Here is an 18,024-nt window from a genome sequence, read left to right on the forward strand (position 1 = left end):
CACATGAAGAGACACAGGGATCTGAAGATATGGACACATCATTGGTTTGGTTCTTTTCATGAGATTTCTAGACAAACATTAATACAGAACAACTCCAGGAACTTTTCTTTGGACTGATTATAGATTCAGACTCAGGCTTTGTTCTGACTAACTTTAAGTGCTTCAGTACAAAGGGTTTGACAACGTGTGACTTCAGTGACTCTGTGCGTTTCTCTGTGACCTGGTTTTGTTCGCAGACCTCAGGGGAAGAAGTCAAAACATGAGGTTTATTCTTTTCATCCCGTGGCCTCAGCTCCTTCAGGAGGATTTTCATGATCCCACAGGGTTTCTGGATTCTTCTACACAAACCTGAGAGGAGCGACTCTGTGAAACAAACGAGAACCAGGTCACGACAACTACTGGCGTGTTGTGGATGTGCTTCCTTCGCTTGAGTGATTTTCTAACATTTTGAACGTGTTGAGCTGAAATACAAAACGTTTTCATGATCGTTATTATTATTGCTGATGTAAAAATTGTGACTTGAAGCTCCTGAAGTGCGAGAGACGCCCAGAGGCCGAGCTCCGATATGTAAAACGCAGGATTAACAGTGCAAACGTTAGATGGCGAACACATCAATATGATATAGAATCGTTTACAGATCTGTGTGCAGCTTCTGTGCTGCATAGAAAGCCTCCATTCATCTTCATTGGTGCTACAGCTGGCCTGAGTGTGTGTGTGTGTGTGAGAGTGTGTGTGTGTGTATGGCTTAGACAAAAGTGTAATTCAGCCGGACTTAGTGCAAGAATTGGCAGTCGCAGTAATTCGGCATTTAAATCGAATTTAAAAAACAAAAATCCTCTTAGCGAGACGTGATTTGGAAAATTAATTAAATCCGACCATGAAAATCAGATAAAGGGGAAAAAGCAGAGAAGAAGCAGATACAGACAGAAAAAAGAAAAACACACAAACTGATGTTTGTGTTGTGGTGAGTTTGTAGAACAGGAAGAGGCGGATCCGTTAACCCCCCCCCCCCTTCTGTGTTTACACGCTCAGTGACGTTCATCCTGCTTTAAAGGAAAAATCCACCCGGATCAAATCTGAACAGTTAAAACCAACAAGTGTAGATTTCACATCAAGTCTCAGGTTGATGGAAAATACACGTTTAAAGGGAACGTGTTCAGGATCGTGTCTGAAACTTCGTGTCTCAAACCCGTTCAGACTGGACAAACTTCAAGTTCCCTGTTTTTAAACATTTCTCCGTGTGGACCGCTGATGGCCTTCTGTTTTTTTTTTTATTAATTTGGCTTTTGTGTTTGTTGTTTTTGCGTCTCGTCAATTTGGGAACCAGAATAATAATATTAGAACTTCACTCAGTAGAACTCTGGTTAGAACTGAGCCTCCGTACGAAACTACTTTTAAAATTCACTAGATCCAGATTTTTATTTGGATCTGCACCAAATTTCACTACATCCAGGAATTCTTCTTTGAGAAATGAAGGAAACATCTCACAATGTAAAAGAATTAACAAAAAATAATAAATCCTGGATCTCCCTCCTGATCCAGATCAGCACCAAAGTTGAAAGGATTCTTCCCTGAGTCACATCACAACCTCCCTCACGGACAAATGAACAAACTGACAGAACTTAACCTTGAGGCAGATAATGATTTCCTCAGTTTGGACTCAGAGGAAGACGAGGATCGTTGTTCCTGTTGTTCCTTTGCCTGGGAAACGTTTGTCATCTCTTTCATGTCCTGTATTTTCCCCGAAGGTCCAAATGCTGCTCAGATGGATCATTTAGCAAAGAGCACGGTGAATATTTAATTCTCTGATGTTTGTCCCGTCTGAACGGGGGTTCAGATGCTTCTCGCAGCGTCTGAAGTCGTCATCATAACTTTACACGAGGCGCCACGTTGAATACAGCGTGCGTCTTCTTCTGACGCCCCTGGATAGTTTGTTAAAGATGTAAATATAGTTGTAAAAGACACTGAATTTATAAGAAAACCTCATTTCACTTGTGGTGGATTTTTCCTTTAACGGTTGCATAATTATTTCTCCATCGTATCAAACCTGAAGATGTGAAGGATGATGTCTCTGAGAATGTAAACACACCTTTTCATCTGAAGCTTTGTCCTCCAGGCAGATTTATAGCCTCTGACATGTTCTTCCTGATTTCCACACTGAACTTGTGTGTCTGTGGATGATCCGGCACCGACGAGACAGTTTTAATCCATCTGGAACCGTCCAGTCTCTCCTTAAGAGTCTTGGCGGATAATTCACTCAAGTTAGCGAGTGACAGTTTTCTTTTTGGTCACATGTTTCTTTCACGGTTGGTCCTTCCACGTGTGCGTCCGTCTGTCGGAGCCATGTCCTCCCTTCCTCCTCCTCCTCCTCCTCCTCCTCCTCGTCGTCTTGGTGTTTACCTGACGTCGTGGAAGTAGAGGTTGGCACATAGACACAGCAGCACGATGGACGCCAGCATGTAATAGATCAGGTTCCTGAATTTAGGCTCCAGGTCTCCCTGTCGGTACCAGAATATCTGAGAGAGAGAGACAAGGACACGACCCCACGTTCATAAACAGAGAGAAAGGTTGACGGTTTCCTGCTGAGGCTGCGTTTACACCAATATGCCATCTTGTGTTTTTGCATTTTGCCGTGTTTGTTACCAGCACTATGGCGGATCCACAGGTTAACAGGATGCACACGGCGAAGAAGACATTTAACGGTCGAGGAGGCAATGAGGGGAACACGAAGGAACAGACCACCGTCACCTGGAAAACAAACAGAGACACGTTCGTTACAAAAAACAGGTTTCCAGAAATCTCCTCCTGGTGTAAAACAGTCTGGATGTTGATCTGAAGTGTTCTGGAGGTTCTGGAGGTTCAGTGGGAACACAAAGTCTGAGGAAGTCGCTCCAGAACTTTTCCTGCAGCCCCGTAGTAAAAACATCCGTATAATGTCTGAGTGAGTCCAGGAAGAGTTAAGATAAAATAATAATAAACAGTAATAATAGTTAATAAAGATCAGATAAGGTAGAAGATACATTAAAGGAATGAAATGTAAACTTACTAGAACAACCATAGAGGTGAACCCCCCCACTGCCAGGTTGATTATTCGATCCTGTGGGAAAGACGAGTTGAATTCATCAGTTTGAATTCAAACATCAAATTAACATCCACTTGTTTCAGGCCCTTTGTGAGTACGGCTGCACAGACAGACACACACATTCACACAACACACAACACACACACACACACGCTCTCTTCCAGCAGGTTCCCACCCGAGCGGACGTCTCCCCGAACAGAGGTCTGTTGTCGTGGCCGCTGGTCCCGTACGTCCGGCTGCTGAAGTCGTCCATGGTCGGTTCGGCAGACACACACTCAGCACCGACCGTTTGCCTCTCAGCAGCGCCGCCTCCTGGACACCCCAGGTCGGTGCCGCATGCTCGCTGGCCTCCCTCCAGCTGCCTCCCTGTGCTCAGCGTCGGGGAAGACGTCAGCGTCAACAGGCTGATGGAGACATGGTGGGTTCTGGACTCTGCTGGACAGGTTCACTTCTCACTTCACCTGTGGGACAGGAAGGAGAGACACTATGATGAGCTTGTTGCTACAGCGATAAAAACGATAAAACTAGTTTTACTGACAGAAGACGTAGCTGCTTTCTTTTCCCCCCAGAACAAAAACCCAGAATCAACAGAAAACTGATTTATCGTAGTTCTTCCTGCTTCACTTCCTCTATTTTCAGGTGCGATAACAAGACACAGTCACTTCCATCTCTGAGCAGATGTTGCTGATGACAACAGATAAAAACAGGAAGCTGAACAATCAGAACAAAATGAGCTTTCTTCACTATGACTGTGACATTTTCTTATTCAGCCTCAGAAGATGAGGAACCTGAGATTTAAGAAACTCAGCTCGAGGTCAAATCTTTAAAGAAGGAGAAGTTCACTTGCAGCTTTTATTTCTCCTGTTCTTACTCTAATGAAAGTTAAACAGTCCAAAGAGTTTCTTGTGAGTTTTCTATCCAGATTTAAAGCTAATTTTAACTGGTATCTAAAGCAAGCTGATGTTTTTATGTGACAATCAAACAAAGCCATACAAATATCTGGTGTTATGAATATTATGATTTCTGTATTTAACTAAGATGAAGCAGTAAAGAGAATCAAAGCAACATTTCCACTGCAGCAGGACGTTACAGTGCCAAAAGAACCAGCCTGACCTCGGAGGTTTTCACGTTTTTTGGATCTTACAAAGTCTCAAACTCGATTTTCTAATATTTCCATAAATGAGCACATACAGATGAAGTGAAGCATCATCAGCTCACCGCAGAGTAGAGAGGGGATTTTGTTTAATGAAACCTGCTCACATCCCGTTTCTGTTCGGTCTCGGGGGTAATTCACTGGGAGTTTAACAACAAAACGTAAGTCTCTTCTTCTGATTCTTTTCAGCGAGGATGATGATTACGGGACATCAGGTTAACTAGCATCTCTACAAAAGATTAAAAAGAAGACTCGTCTCACACCAGATTCACTCCACATCTTCACGCAGAGTTAAAACCGTTAAAGACTCCAGCTGCAGCCGCCTCTTTCTTTCTGGGTGAGGAGGCAGCGGCAGAGGAAACAAAACCCTCGCTGAGCTTTCTCAGCAGAAAACACACACAGGGCGGAAAACAAGAGGTTCATTATGAACGAGCATGAACCTGGCCTGAAGCGACATTCCTCCGCAGCCTTGTGATTCACTAGGCCTCTTAAAAAGAGACCCTGCGATTTAACCGCGCTAAGACGGAAAATATTTGGTTCACATGTGACCTTAAAGGACTCGTATAGAAATGAATCTGCTTAAAGTCAGTCCTTAACCAGCAGGTCAATGTAGTTGTTAAAAGTATATATATATATATATTATTTTTATTATAAGATCCCAAAACATCAGAGTCTGCTGCTCAGGAAAGCCGAAATTATTTGACCTCAGGCTGCAACACATGACGATTTATCATCATCGAAAGAAGAGAGCAATTAATTTCTTGAATAATCGATTAGTATTTCAGTTCACAGAAATAAAAAATCATCATCACAAGATCTGAGAAATGTCGTGTTGTGAGTGAGCAACAGAAAAACCCTCAAAGACAAACAAAGCTAATGTTCACTCTTCAGAGCCGAGAAACAGAAAAGGTTTGGCTCTTTGTTGAGCTGATTACTTATTTATTTCAAACTGATATTTCTATTAAATTTAACTTTCATTTAAATCATGAAAGATTACATTTCTTTTGAGACTTACAAATTAAGTTTTAACTCAAATTCTGCCACAAAAGAACTACAGCACTTTCTCTGATTCAAACAGATTCAAATTTAAGTCAATTTATTAACTTTTAGACCATTTTAATTAAGTTTATTTAAAACCTGCCAACGTTATAGTTTGAGGAGGATTTGTCCGTTCAGACTAAAGTCAAATAATCAGACGACAGAATCAAATAATCAAGGAACTGATTGGCTCATGAATCAATAACTAAAATAACAAAGAACACAGTTGCAGCACAACAGTAGTGAAACATGAACTTTAGATCCGAGACACTAAGGTGACGTATTCAACTTCTGACGAACTAATCTCTTCACATATTTACCATTTCTGTCTTATTAAACAACCGTTACAATTATTAGATTATCGAAATACATATAAATCCACTATTTGTCTCAGCGGCACCACAGATAAATCCATTTAATGTCTATTTAACATGTGATTCACCTACTTTTATCTACAGATATCAGCACATAAAGTTCTCTCTTCCTCCCCCACATCCATGTGGTGCGGTGACCGTCCGTACCGAGCACCAGTGGTGAACCGCAAATGTCTGAACCCCGTGAGTGACCCTCTTAGCCTTTAAATACGTCCATTGTGGACTGAATCAGCAGATAAACATGTGGAGATGTGGAGAGAATCGTGTTATTTCTAATAAGTGTGACTTCAGTCAGTTATGACTTAATCTGGTGAATGTCCATGTTAACTTGATTACTGTGGTTCTGGATTTAATAATGAAAAGACTTCACTGAAATCATCTTTCATTGGCAGAAAGTAGATAAAAACTATTTCTAACAAATAGTATAGAAAACTAAAGCTCAACACAAACACATCCTGTATATGCAGAGATTGGTTTGATCGTTTCAGTGACTTTTCTCTGTTTCACAGAACTTTGCAATTTAAATATATTTGGGTTTTAGTTGGTGGAACAAGAAAAAGACATCTGAAACCCAAACCTTGTAATCATTTGACTAATCCCAGTACACAGGTCACTTACCATTCGTGTTGTCTGCTTTATTATTTTACTCTTACAGTTTGAATGCTGTATTTTAATGGTTATTTTGTTCCCTGGTCTTATTTATAGTACTAATGAAATAATCCTAATAATCAGATGTATTTGTAGAACACTCAAAGTTTCCAGCTGCTTCACGAGAGGAGGAAACCAGTTGTATTATGAACTTTAACAGGGAGTCACAGTGAAGCTCCAGACTGAACTAACCTGAAGTACCACCATCACAACAGTTAGCTTAGTTAGTAGATTACCATGCTAACAGTAGCACAAGCAGCTCGTTACCTGCGGGTTAACTCCACCTAACCACCCGCACGTCCCCGCCGCAGCCGCCATGTTGCGTGACCAACACTGGACAACGATAAACGTCACGATAAAGTCACGTTTTCAGGTTTAACGTTGGCGGAGGTGAGCGGCACCGACACAAGGCCAACCGGGGAGCGGGCAGCTAGCGAGGCTAAGCTAGCTCCTCCGCCGCTGCAGGGGAACCACCTAAACCCGGCGAGTTAACCAGCAGGTAACCAGGTGACCCGGTAGAACCGAACCCACAGACACAGTCACTGACCTCCGAGGGGAACCATGGGTCCGGAGCGGCGGCAGCTCACTGACCGTTAAAGGGAAACGGCTTCAATTCAGCCCGTTAAAGGAGAGTTCACCGACCCGGAGAGTGAGCCGACAGCGGCCCCGCGTCACTGCAGCGTCACTGCAGCGCGTCACCGCTTCACCACCTCTTTACTACGTCACCACTTCAGTCACCACGTCACCACCTCTTTACTACCTCACCACTTCATCTCTTCACTACATCATCGCTTCACGGCTTCACCTCTTTACTACGTCACCGCTTCATCTCTTTACTACGTCACCGCTTCACCTCTTTACTACATCACCGCTTCATCTCTTTACTACGTCACCGCTTCATCTCTTTACTACATCACCGCTTCACCTCTTTACTACATCACCGCTTCATCTCTTTACTACGTCACCGCTTCATCTCTTTACTACATCACCGCTTCATCTCTTTACTACATCACCGCTTCATCTCTTTACTACGTCACCGCTTCATCTCTTTACTACATCACCGCTTCATCTCTTTACTACGTCACCGCTTCATCTCTTTACTACGTCACCGCTTCATCTCTTTACTACATCACCGCTTCATCTCTTTACTACATCACCGCTTCATCTCTTTACTACGTCACCGCTTCACCTCTTTACTACATCACCGCTTCATCTCTTTACTACATCACCGCTTCATCTCTTTACTACGTCACCGCTTCATCTCTTTACTACATCACCGCTTCACCTCTTTACTACATCACCGCTTCATCTCTTTACTACGTCACCGCTTCACCTCTTTACTACATCACCGCTTCATCTCTTTACTACGTCACCGCTTCATCTCTTTACTACATCACCGCTTCATCTCTTTACTACATCACCGCTTCACCTCTTTACTACGTCACCGCTTCATCTCTTTACTACGTCACCGCTTCATCTCTTTACTACGTCACCGCTTCATCTCTTTACTACGTCACCGCTTCACCTCTTTACTATGTCGTATACTTTAAGCAGCAGTGATGTTGAAGATGATGATGAAGGAATCTCTGCAGACACCGTTCTTTCTTGTATAATAAGGTTTATTACACAGAAGTTACAGGTCAGGACGGGTACCTAGGTATACCCGGAGACGTTCTCGGCCAATGCAGAAGTCTGAGTCGCCGGTGCCGGACAAGCATTCATATAGGGAACTTGTTTACGCCCAAAACTTGAGATAAAATGACATCATACATAGGGGCATCTAGTTCGAAACATGCTTCCTACTTGAAGATGGGAACCTCTCCACCTAACAGGTCAAAGAGCATTCTCAGGAAGAGATAACTAACAAGTAACATATTGTAATAACACTTAGGGAGTCTGAGAGTCCAGAAACCAGGCGCCGCTAGCTGTAAACATGTCATTATGTTTTACACACGTGTCAAAATGATCCATGTTAACTAAATACACCACAACTACATCACCGCTTCACCTCTTTACTACATCACCGCTTCACCTCTTTACTACATCACCGCTTCATCTCTTTACTACGTCACCGCTTCACCTCTTTACTACATCACCGCTTCACCTCTTTACTACGTCACCGCTTCATCTCTTTACTACATCACCGCTTCATCTCTTTACTACGTCACCGCTTCACCTCTTTACTACATCACCGCTTCACCTCTTTACTACGTCACCGCTTCATCTCTTTACTACATCACCGCTTCACCTCTTTACTACGTCACCACTTCATCTCTTTACTACATCACCGCTTCACCTCTTTACTACGTCACCGCTTCATCTCTTTACTACATCACCGCTTCACCTCTTTACTACGTCACCGCTTCATCTCTTTACTACGTCACCGCTTCATCTCTTTACTACATCACCGCTTCACCTCTTTACTACGTCACCACTTCATCTCTTTACTACGTCACCGCTTCACCTCTTCACCACTTCACCACATCACAGCTTCACCTCTTTACTACATCACCGCTTCACCTCTTTACTACATCACCGCTTCATCTCTTTACTACATCACCGCTTCACCTCTTTACTACGTCACCACTTCATCTCTTTACTACGTCACAGCTTCACCTCTTCACCACTTCACCACATCACCGCTTCACCTCTTCACCTCTTCACTACATCACAGCTTCACCTCTTTACTACATCACCGCTTCACCTCTTTACTACATCACCGCTTCACCTCTTTACTACATCACCGCTTCACCTCTTCACCACTTCACCACATCACAGCTTCACCTCTTTACTACATCACCGCTTCATCTCTTTACTACATCACCGCTTCACCTCTTTACTACATCACCGCTTCACCTCTTTACTACATCACCGCTTCACCTCTTCACCACTTCACCACATCACAGCTTCACCTCTTTACTACATCACCGCTTCACCTCTTTACTACATCACCACATCACAGCTTCACCTCTTTACTACATCACCGCTTCACCACTTCACCACTTCACCACATCACAGCTTCACCTCTTTACTACATCACAGCTTCACCTCTTCACCACATCACCGCTTCACCTCTTTACTACATCACCGCTTCACCTCTTTACTACATCACCGCTTCACCTCTTTACTACATCACCGCTTCACCTCTTCACCTCTTTACTACATCACCGCTTCACCTCTTCACCTCTTTACTACGTCACCACTTCATCTCTTTACTACATCACCACTTCATCTCTTTACTACATCACCGCTTCACCTCTTCACCTCTTTACTACATCACCGCTTCACCTCTTTACTACATCACCGCTTCACCTCTTTACTACATCACCGCTTCACCTCTTCACCTCTTTACTACATCACAGCTTCACCTCTTTACTACATCACCGCTTCACCTCTTTACTACATCACCGCTTCACCTCTTTACTACATCACCGCTTCACCTCTTCACCTCTTTACTACGTCACAGCTTCACCGTTTCACCTCTTTACTACATCACCTCTTCACCTCTTTACTACATCACAGCTTCACCTCTTTACTACGTCACCAGTTTTAGGTGAGATTTCTCACAGATAACCACGACACTCTGTGGCAGGAAGTGGAATCAGTCAGGAAACAACTCATTAAATGTTGGTTCATGTAAAACCTGTTTATTGTGCGATCAGTGAGATGAAAGGACAGACACCATCTTTGAGAAAAGTTCATTCAACATTTTCTTTGATTCTTTTTTTTTGTTTGGTCCATGTCCCATCCACTAACATGGAGGTGGCAGGGTTTATGACCTGTTCTGCAGCCAGCCACCAGGGGGCGATCAAGACGTTCTGGCTTCACTTTTGGGAGCCGCCATGACGTCCATCTTTACATATACAGACTCTAAATCCTCAGAGGACTAATATGTGAAGACTTTGACTTTATGGACTTCTCGGTCCTGACATTCACGTTTCCTGTTGTAGTAATAAAACGTGTCGTCTCGTCGCTGGAGCTTCTTCACGAAGCCGGACTTCGGCCATTTGTCAACCTGAAACTCAGACGAGAGGAGACACGGTCAGTTTGTCATTAACACACATTCAAGTTTACAGGTTTACGCTTTATCGAGACATCTTCAATAGACACTAGTTTTTCATTTTGCTACAGATGTTAATCTTTGTGTTTCTTATATTGAACGAATCAGTGGCAACATTCAAACAAACACAAAGTCTCCGATGTCACCGTCGACCGAGAAAAGACACGTTTCTGCAGATGTTTCAAAGAAGCTGCTTTATGACAGAAATATTAAGTTAAAAGTGCAGTTCAGCCTCAAATAATTATCAAATTTAATATATTGACCAACAGCCCAAAGTGTGGGATGTAACCCTGTTGAAACAACAAACACATAAAAAAGATCATTTCTAGGTTATTTTCCCGTCACAATCATGTTATATGATAATAACTACACCAGTCACACACAACTAAAGAGATTGAGACGTTTACCGAAGCCCCTTGTTTGACTTGTGAATACTCCACTTCATCTCTGTACCCTGCCAGCTGGAATCGGAACAGGTTCTCCACCTCTGCTGTCCACTCTCTGGCTCTGCTCATGGACTTGGGCTCGGGGGGGTCTTCAGCAGCACAGGACATGGTGTCTGGTCAAACATGTTTCTGACAGTTACTTTAATTTCAGCCTTGTAGAGTAAAAGAACTGCAGTGTTTACTGGAACAACTCACAACAGGTTCAAACACATGAAGATGTTGTGACAAACAAGGTTTTCACTGAGTATTTATCTGAAAACAAAGTACTGAGAGTGTCACAGTGTAGTTTAGTGACTTTGTTATATGAGCTGAACTGAACTGCTTTTCTGTTTGTGTATTTATCCATATGCAGTGATACTTTAAATATTCAACTGAGGTATGTTTGTGTTTTATTTCACATCAGGCAAACAACTATATATTTGTATATATATTTAAAAATAAAAAAACTGATATATTTCTATAAGCATCTTTGTGTAGTGATTAAATGCAACATCACTTAATAGAAACTCGCTTCAAAGACATAAACGGTTTGCAGTTATAAACAGTGGAGTTTAAATATAATCCGAATTTAAATATGAACATTTAAATGTAATAAAATGTGCTAAATTAAAACACTAGTTTCTGTGCCTATTAAATAAATGTGACATTTAGTCGAGTGACATTCCTCAAACACGAAAATGCTTGATCTATAAAAAGGTATTTTACACAAAGAGAATATTAAATGTTAGAAATCAAAGTATAATTATTTCCTCTGCTCATCTAAATGAAGTGAAACATTAAATCGTGACATCACAGCAACAGACTGTCCGTTGAGCTTCAGATAAGAAATCTGTCACATTTAACTTTACAGATGATGTTTTTAAAACCGCAGCATTAATCTTTACTCACTGTTTTTTTCTTGCGTGGTTTTTTTAAGATAGTAAAAATAATTTCGTGTTGTTTGCGGTCACGTCCTGTCGCGTCTGTCGGTTGCCTGGTTACCGTGAACTTTCTTCTTCGACGCTGGAGGACGAGACTCCAGCAGATTGTGATGTTTTCTGGGGAAACGGAAGAATTTGAATGTCTGTTCTGTTTGTTAATTCGTTAAATGTAAATAAATAATAAAAGTATTTTTATAAAGAGTCTGTGAGGGAGGGTCGGGCACAGCGAGGAGCAGCGCATCACGTGGCGACACTAGGTGGCGCTACTGTCTGAGCTGCAGGGAAGAGCAGCGCAGAAGAAGAAGCTCAAGCCGGAGGGCGGGACCTTCAGATGCGAAGTTCTCGAGTTTTCTTCGTTAAAAACAACGTTAGTTTCTTTAATCCGAGCGGACATGACGTAAAGGTTCGTTGTAACCATGAGCTCGTTCGCAGGGCGGATGAAGGAATATCCCGCGCTGTCCCTGGACCGGTTCGACCGGGACAACATCTTCTCCCGGGCGTACTTCCTGTCCCACTGCCACAAAGGTTAGCCCGCTGCCGGCTAGCATGGCTGCTAGCATCACTTAGCACCTGAGGGTTATTCAGTCTGTGAATCTGTCTGTGCTCCTGTCTGTTGTTCTGGCTTTAAATCTGCCTGTGGTCCAGTCTGTAGTTCTGTCTGTGGTCCAGTCTGTAGTTCTGTCTGTGGTCCAGTCTGTTGTTCTGTCTGTGGTCCAGTCTGTTGTTCTGTCTGTGCTCCTGTCTGTTGTTCTGTCTTTAAACCTGTCTGTGGTTCTCTCTCTCAATCTGTCAGTGGTCCAGTCTGTAGTTCTGTCTGTGGTCCTGTCTGTCGTCCAGTCTGTGGTTCTGTCTGTGGTCCATTCTGTAGTTCTGTCTGTGGTCCTGTCTGTCGTCCAGTCTGTGGTTCTGTCTGTGGTCCATTCTGTAGTTCTGTCTGTGGTGCTGTCTTTAAATCTGTCAGTGGTCCAGTCTGTAGTTCAGTCTTTGACTCTGTCAGTTGCCAGTCTGTGGTTCTGTCAGTGTTCCAGTCTGTAGTCCTGTCTGTAGTTCAGTCTTTGACTCTGTCAGTGTTCCAGTCTGTGGTTCTGTCAGTGGTCCAGTCTGTGGTTCTGTCTGTAGTTCAGTCTTTGACGCTGTCTGTGTTCCAGTCTGTGTTCCAGTCTGTGGTCCTGTCAGTGGTCCAGTCTGTGTTCTAGTCTGTAGTCCTGTCAGTGGTCCAGTCTGTAGTCCTGTCAGTAGTCCAGTCTGTGGTCCTGTCAGTGGTCCAGTCTGTGTTCTAGTCTGTAGTCCTGTCAGTAGTCCAGTCTGTAGTCCAGTCAGTGGTCCAGTCAGTGGTCCTGTCTGTGGTCCTGTCTGGTTCTCACAGCTCTCCTCTGTCTCAGATCACATGAAGGGGCTGAAGGGGCCTCTGATGAAGAGGAAGCTTCAGTTCAGGTAACAGCTGGTTCTGGTTCTAATGTGAAGGAACCAAAGAGTTGATCTGTATTGTGACGATCTTCAGTCCTAATGTGTTCTGACCTGTTCTCCAGTCGCACCGTCCGGCTCTACTGCTCCTTTGTGACCAAAGAGCTTCTGCTCAGTAATCCAAAGTACCAGTTCTGGACCCAGTTCATAGTGAGTGTCCTCTTCGATTCAACAAGATGTTCATCTGCTACAGTGGATTTCTGTCATTAACTGTTTCAATCGACGATGCGTTCAGGTTCCACTGGAGCTGGAGAGTCCCACTCAGATTTCCCTAGTGGACGAGGCTTCAGGAGAGGTAACGCTGGACCTTCAGTCAGACACGTGGAGGACACACTCGTCCTGCAGGTTCAGTTTGGATTTATCCAACTTGTCTGTTGTTTGTGTGACAGAAAGAAGAGATTGTGGTGACGCTGCTTGCTGCAGGTCATTGTCCCGGCTCGGTCATGTGAGTGAAGTCAATCTCAATCTGAAATCTGTTCATGGAAAAGGCCAAAGCATGAACTGGTTTATGAACTGGTTTGTGTGTCTCTGTGTGTGTGTGTGTGTGTGTGTGTGTGTGTGCAGGTTCCTGTTCGAGGGTTCTCAGGGAAACGTGTTGTACACAGGAGACTTCAGGTTCGCTGTTGGAGACGCGTCCCGGATGGAGCTGCTCCACTCGGGCAGCAGGTCGGTCGCTCATCAACGTTCTTGTGACGATTCTCTCAGTGACAGAAATGTTTGAGATTAAATTACTTGTTGACAACTCACGACTCAATTCATTATAATAATAACCCTGCAATATTTTTATATAAATTCCACAATTTTTTTACTTCCACTTCCACCTTCTCCTAAGAAATTAATTAATGAATCAAATTTCTAAAATAGAACAACAATTACTTCTGGTTCTGAGAATATACTAATTGTGGATAAAGTTAAAATGTAATTTAACAGTATCAAACAGAGATGATGAAGCAAACTAGAAACCAGCAGCTTCCTGGTGATATTAAAGCAGAAGGATCCACCTGATGATTCATAATGTTCACGTCCTTGTTTGATGCTCCGCAGGGTTAAAGATATTCAGAGCATTTATCTGGACTCCACTTTCTACGACTCTCGCTTCTATCAAATACCCACTCGAGTAAGTGTGTTTTTAAAATCGGATTCATTTACTGTGGGATTATCAAGAAGACACTTTATGATTTAAAGAAGCGTTTGTACTCAGTTGTCAGTTTATTAACTTCACTTCATTAAACCTATCGAGTGTTTTCACTGAGAAGCGTTTCTGTTCTGTTCAGTTCAACAGCACCGCAAACGACGTGTACTCCAGCTACTGTAGGAAATAAACTGACAACTGTGTGTGTGTGTGTGTGTGTCTGTGTGTAGGAGGTGTGTCTGAATGGCATCTCGGAGCTCATTGGAAACTGGATCAGTCAGAGTTCTTATCACGTCGTGTGGCTCAACTGTAGAGCTGCGTATGGATACGAATACCTGTTCACCAACCTGGGAGAGACGTTCAACACTCAGGTGACGTGCTCACACATCACAGAGGAGCCGGTGATTGAAACGTTCACATCGTGATCATCAGTAAATCACTTGATGTGTTAATGATTTGTTGCGTGTTTGTTTATTTAGATTCACGTCAAGAATCTGGCGATGTTCAAGAAGATGCCAGAGATCCTGAGCTATGTGACGACCGACCGCAGGACTCAGATTCACGCCTGTCGACACCCGCAGGTCACACGCACGCTTCACTGTCCTGTCAAAACATCCGTAAAGTTTTCACCGTCCTCTGCAGATGGGGGATTTATTGTGAACTCGGTAGATGCTGCTTTTGCTGTGTGTGTTACTGTGACAAACAAACAGCTCTCAGCAGGAAGACAGACCCGCCCTCACTGTACTTCACAGCCAGCAGCCTGTTAGCTTAGCATAAAGACTGGAAACAGAGGGAAACAGCTAGCGTGACTCCCACCACCAGTGCCTCTAAATCGAACACTTTCTCCTCTCCTGCCTGTTTAAACAGTAACTTCGTACCGTTGTCTGATCCATGATGTCTTGTGTGTGTGTGTGTGTGTCTGTGTGTCTGTGTCTGTGTGTGTCTGTGTGTGTAGGATGAGGAGTATTCACAAGGCAACCGGCTGCCGTGTGGTTGCACCGCCGGCGACGGGACTCGTCTTCAAATCATCAGCATCAAACCGTCAACCATGTGGTTCGGGGAGAGAACCAAGAAAACCAACGTTATAATAAAGTAAGAGCAGTTTTCACACGTCTCCGTTTGTGGAAATGTTTGAATTTTGTCGTCCGGAGTTTGATAATGTGACAGATTGACAACGATTTGAAAAATGGTATTATATCTTTTATTTATTAATCTTTTCAGAACAGGAGCCTTTTCCTACAGAGCCTGTTTCAGTTTCCACTCCTCCTACTCTGAGGTACATTTTAAATATCACTGTGACAAACAGAATTTCAGGTTACAAATAAACATTAAATACACACTCCTCCTTCTTTAATTCTGGTTTTATCCACATGTTCACGTTTCCAGTGACGCTCTTCTTCGTTTTCAGCTGAAAGACTTTCTGACGTATCTTCAGCCCGTCAACATCTACCCCAGCGTGATCCCTATTTGCCGGACACTGACTGAGGTCACACAGATGTGAGTGAAGTTCACAGTCGCACCATAGTTATCGTGTTTCTTCATCTTTCCTCTGCAAACAACTCCTGCCTACTTCCCCCCGATTTCCACCATTCAAACATAAAAACGTTCAACTACTTCAGGAAACGTCTGCTCTCAAGTTTAATCCTTCAACTCCTCCTACGTTTTGAAATATTCAGCTTGTCTCTGATAGAGGACGTTGGTAACCTTTAACTCTGCTGCTGCACAAAAAATATATCAAAATTCAGCTCAGGAAATAAAAATGCGCAGATGTAACGTGATGTAATTTTGTTGGATGAACCAAAGTCTCAGATGTGTTAGGTTATAAATTAAAGAATCAACAGTTTACCGTTGTGTCTGTGTTTGATCAGGTTGAAGCTGATGTGCAGGAACCAATCTGATCAGACAGCGTTCGTATATAAACCTCTGGGAGTCCTCAAACGCAGCAGGATGGAGCAACCTACCTACGGTGTGACACACACACACACACACACACACACACACACACACACACACAGCACCACCACAACAACACCACAACACCACAACACCACCACACACACGATGTTCTCCATAACAATGTGTAACTGCCTCTGTAGCTGTGGTACTTTACAGGTCACCAGATGTTATGTGACACAGAAACAGTGGTTTGTTGATCCCAATCAGACCCAGTTCACACTAACGTAGTTTTCTCAGTCTGAACCGAGCTTCATGGGTTTGTTTCATTTGATCTGTTAGTTTTGGTTTCACATTGTAATTTATTTATTGCTTCGGATTAAAAAAACTTGTCTGTCCCAGTTTCTCATGGAGGAAGATTCGCAGCTGTTCTGTCTTCTCTGGGTTTTGGAGTTTTAGAGAAAGTAAAAACGTTTAGCTCACTTTGCAGGCAAATTATAATCAACATTTTCTGACTATTTTCATACATCGTCCAAACAGAAAGTAATAATAATGAACAGCTTTATATTGAATTGTCTGTTGTCTTTTTGTCTGTGATCAGATTCTGGCAGCGATGAGGACCTGTTTGACGGACGGGACCTGGCACCAGTGAGGAGGAAGATGGGGCTGAACCAAGTAGAAGAAGGTGCAAATACACTTTGACTCAGTTTTTCCTATTGTTAAACATGGCCTCTCTCTCTCTCTGACACCTCAGAGCCGTGTGACTCTATCTGACCACACAGGAATCATAAGAGGAGAGATGATATTTAAATACAGCCAATAACCTTCAACATTCATAGTGTTTTCAGTTGTTCACATGGAAATAAACAGAAAAGATCATATATATCTATGTTGTTTTCACTAAACTGTCATTTTCTTCACTTGATTTTAGAGAAAATTCAGAGTCACCAGAGAACAGCGCCCCCTGTATCTGTGGATGAGTCTTTACCTCTGTCAGTCGCCGACACACAGTCTGTTGCACGAGACTACGTCGACTGCACCGAGTCCAATGGTGAAGATGAAGATGATGAGGAGGAGGAGGAGCCCGAGGGACAGGGGGACATTAAACCGATGAAGGAGGAGGTGACACAAGCAGAAGAGAACAAGATGGAGGCAGAAAACAAAGAGACTCCAAAGTGGGAGGACTTCTTCTCTGCAGAAATGCCGACTGACAGCCAGAACAGCCATTCACAGTCCTGCTGCTCCAACGCCACGCCCTCCCCCTCCAAGATGACCAGCTCACAGACGCCCGAACTGTTCAGTGATGATGACGAAGAAGAAGAAACTCCTGAAAACAACGACCACGAAGCCTTCAGCCTGACCCTGTCTGCCTCCTTGTCGAATCATTCCTCCCAGAACATGGACCCGTGTTTGCCCGACACCTTGATCCTCCAGCCGGAGCGAGAACGAGGAGAAGCGAGGACCAATCCAGTCGCTCAGAGGCAAGAGGACGACGGTCTGATCCTCCAATCAGAGCCGGAGGAGCTGTCACAGTCCCAGGCGTCGTCAGACTTTGACATTCCCTGCACGCCAGAGTCGAAGGCGCCACGACCAGATGAACTGTCACAGCTGTACCAGGCGTTGGCATCAGGAGAGGAAGACCCCATCAGAAAAGGAAGTAAGGGCTTTGCTTGACTGAGATGAAGATGGACGACGTGTCGGCTCCAAAACGTGAAGCCGATCTGGTGCCTGGCTGCTGTAAAGCTCTTAAACCCCAACTCCTCCATGTACGTGGATGGGACATGAACCAAACCAAGAAAGAAAATCTAAATATA

The 18,024-nt window shown here is 43.6% G+C and overlaps 3 protein-coding genes across 8 annotated transcripts; 1 reads left to right on the forward strand and 2 right to left on the reverse strand.

Moving 5' to 3' along the window:
- Positions 1-2,276: 2,276 nt before the first annotated feature.
- tmem243b (transmembrane protein 243, mitochondrial b) lies at positions 2,277-6,992 on the reverse strand. Of its 5 annotated transcripts, none has more exons than XM_034577807.1 (5): positions 6,843-6,992; positions 3,258-3,543; positions 3,047-3,097; positions 2,644-2,748; positions 2,277-2,516 (listed from the first exon to the last, which is right to left on the reverse strand). In XM_034577807.1, the coding sequence occupies exons 2-5, from the start codon at positions 3,333-3,335 to the stop codon at positions 2,397-2,399; spliced, it is 354 nt and encodes a 117-aa protein (XP_034433698.1). In that variant the 5' UTR covers positions 3,336-3,543; positions 6,843-6,992; the 3' UTR covers positions 2,277-2,396. The 5 variants fall into 5 exon arrangements, with proteins under 5 accessions (XP_034433698.1, XP_034433699.1, XP_034433700.1 ...); XM_034577808.1 differs by having other exon boundaries at positions 6,563-6,853; XM_034577809.1 differs by lacking the exon at positions 6,843-6,992 and adding an exon at positions 5,720-5,833.
- Positions 6,993-9,926: 2,934 nt separating this feature from the next.
- meig1 (meiosis/spermiogenesis associated 1) lies at positions 9,927-11,907 on the reverse strand. The gene is made up of 3 exons (XM_034577813.1): positions 11,690-11,907; positions 10,763-10,914; positions 9,927-10,310 (listed from the first exon to the last, which is right to left on the reverse strand). The coding sequence occupies exons 2-3, from the start codon at positions 10,907-10,909 to the stop codon at positions 10,182-10,184; spliced, it is 276 nt and encodes a 91-aa protein (XP_034433704.1). The 5' UTR covers positions 10,910-10,914; positions 11,690-11,907; the 3' UTR covers positions 9,927-10,181.
- Positions 11,908-12,011: 104 nt separating this feature from the next.
- On the forward strand, positions 12,012-18,002 carry dclre1c (DNA cross-link repair 1C, PSO2 homolog (S. cerevisiae)). 2 transcript variants are annotated; one of them, XM_034577736.1, is made up of 16 exons: positions 12,012-12,246; positions 13,104-13,155; positions 13,251-13,335; positions 13,421-13,480; positions 13,575-13,630; positions 13,750-13,851; positions 14,230-14,302; positions 14,548-14,688; positions 14,797-14,898; positions 15,273-15,409; positions 15,539-15,593; positions 15,726-15,814; positions 16,186-16,283; positions 16,812-16,895; positions 17,139-17,905; positions 17,944-18,002. In XM_034577736.1, exons 1-15 carry the CDS (start codon positions 12,138-12,140, stop codon positions 17,882-17,884), a joined length of 1,989 nt encoding a protein of 662 aa, XP_034433627.1. In that variant the 5' UTR covers positions 12,012-12,137; the 3' UTR covers positions 17,885-17,905; positions 17,944-18,002. The 2 variants fall into 2 exon arrangements, with proteins under 2 accessions (XP_034433627.1, XP_034433628.1); XM_034577737.1 differs by having other exon boundaries at positions 17,142-17,905.
- Positions 18,003-18,024: the final 22 nt, after the last annotated feature.

The sequence above is a fragment of the Hippoglossus hippoglossus genome, chromosome 23, assembly GCF_009819705.1.
Source record: "Hippoglossus hippoglossus isolate fHipHip1 chromosome 23, fHipHip1.pri, whole genome shotgun sequence".
In the NCBI taxonomy this organism is placed as follows: domain Eukaryota; kingdom Metazoa; phylum Chordata; class Actinopteri; order Pleuronectiformes; family Pleuronectidae; genus Hippoglossus; species Hippoglossus hippoglossus.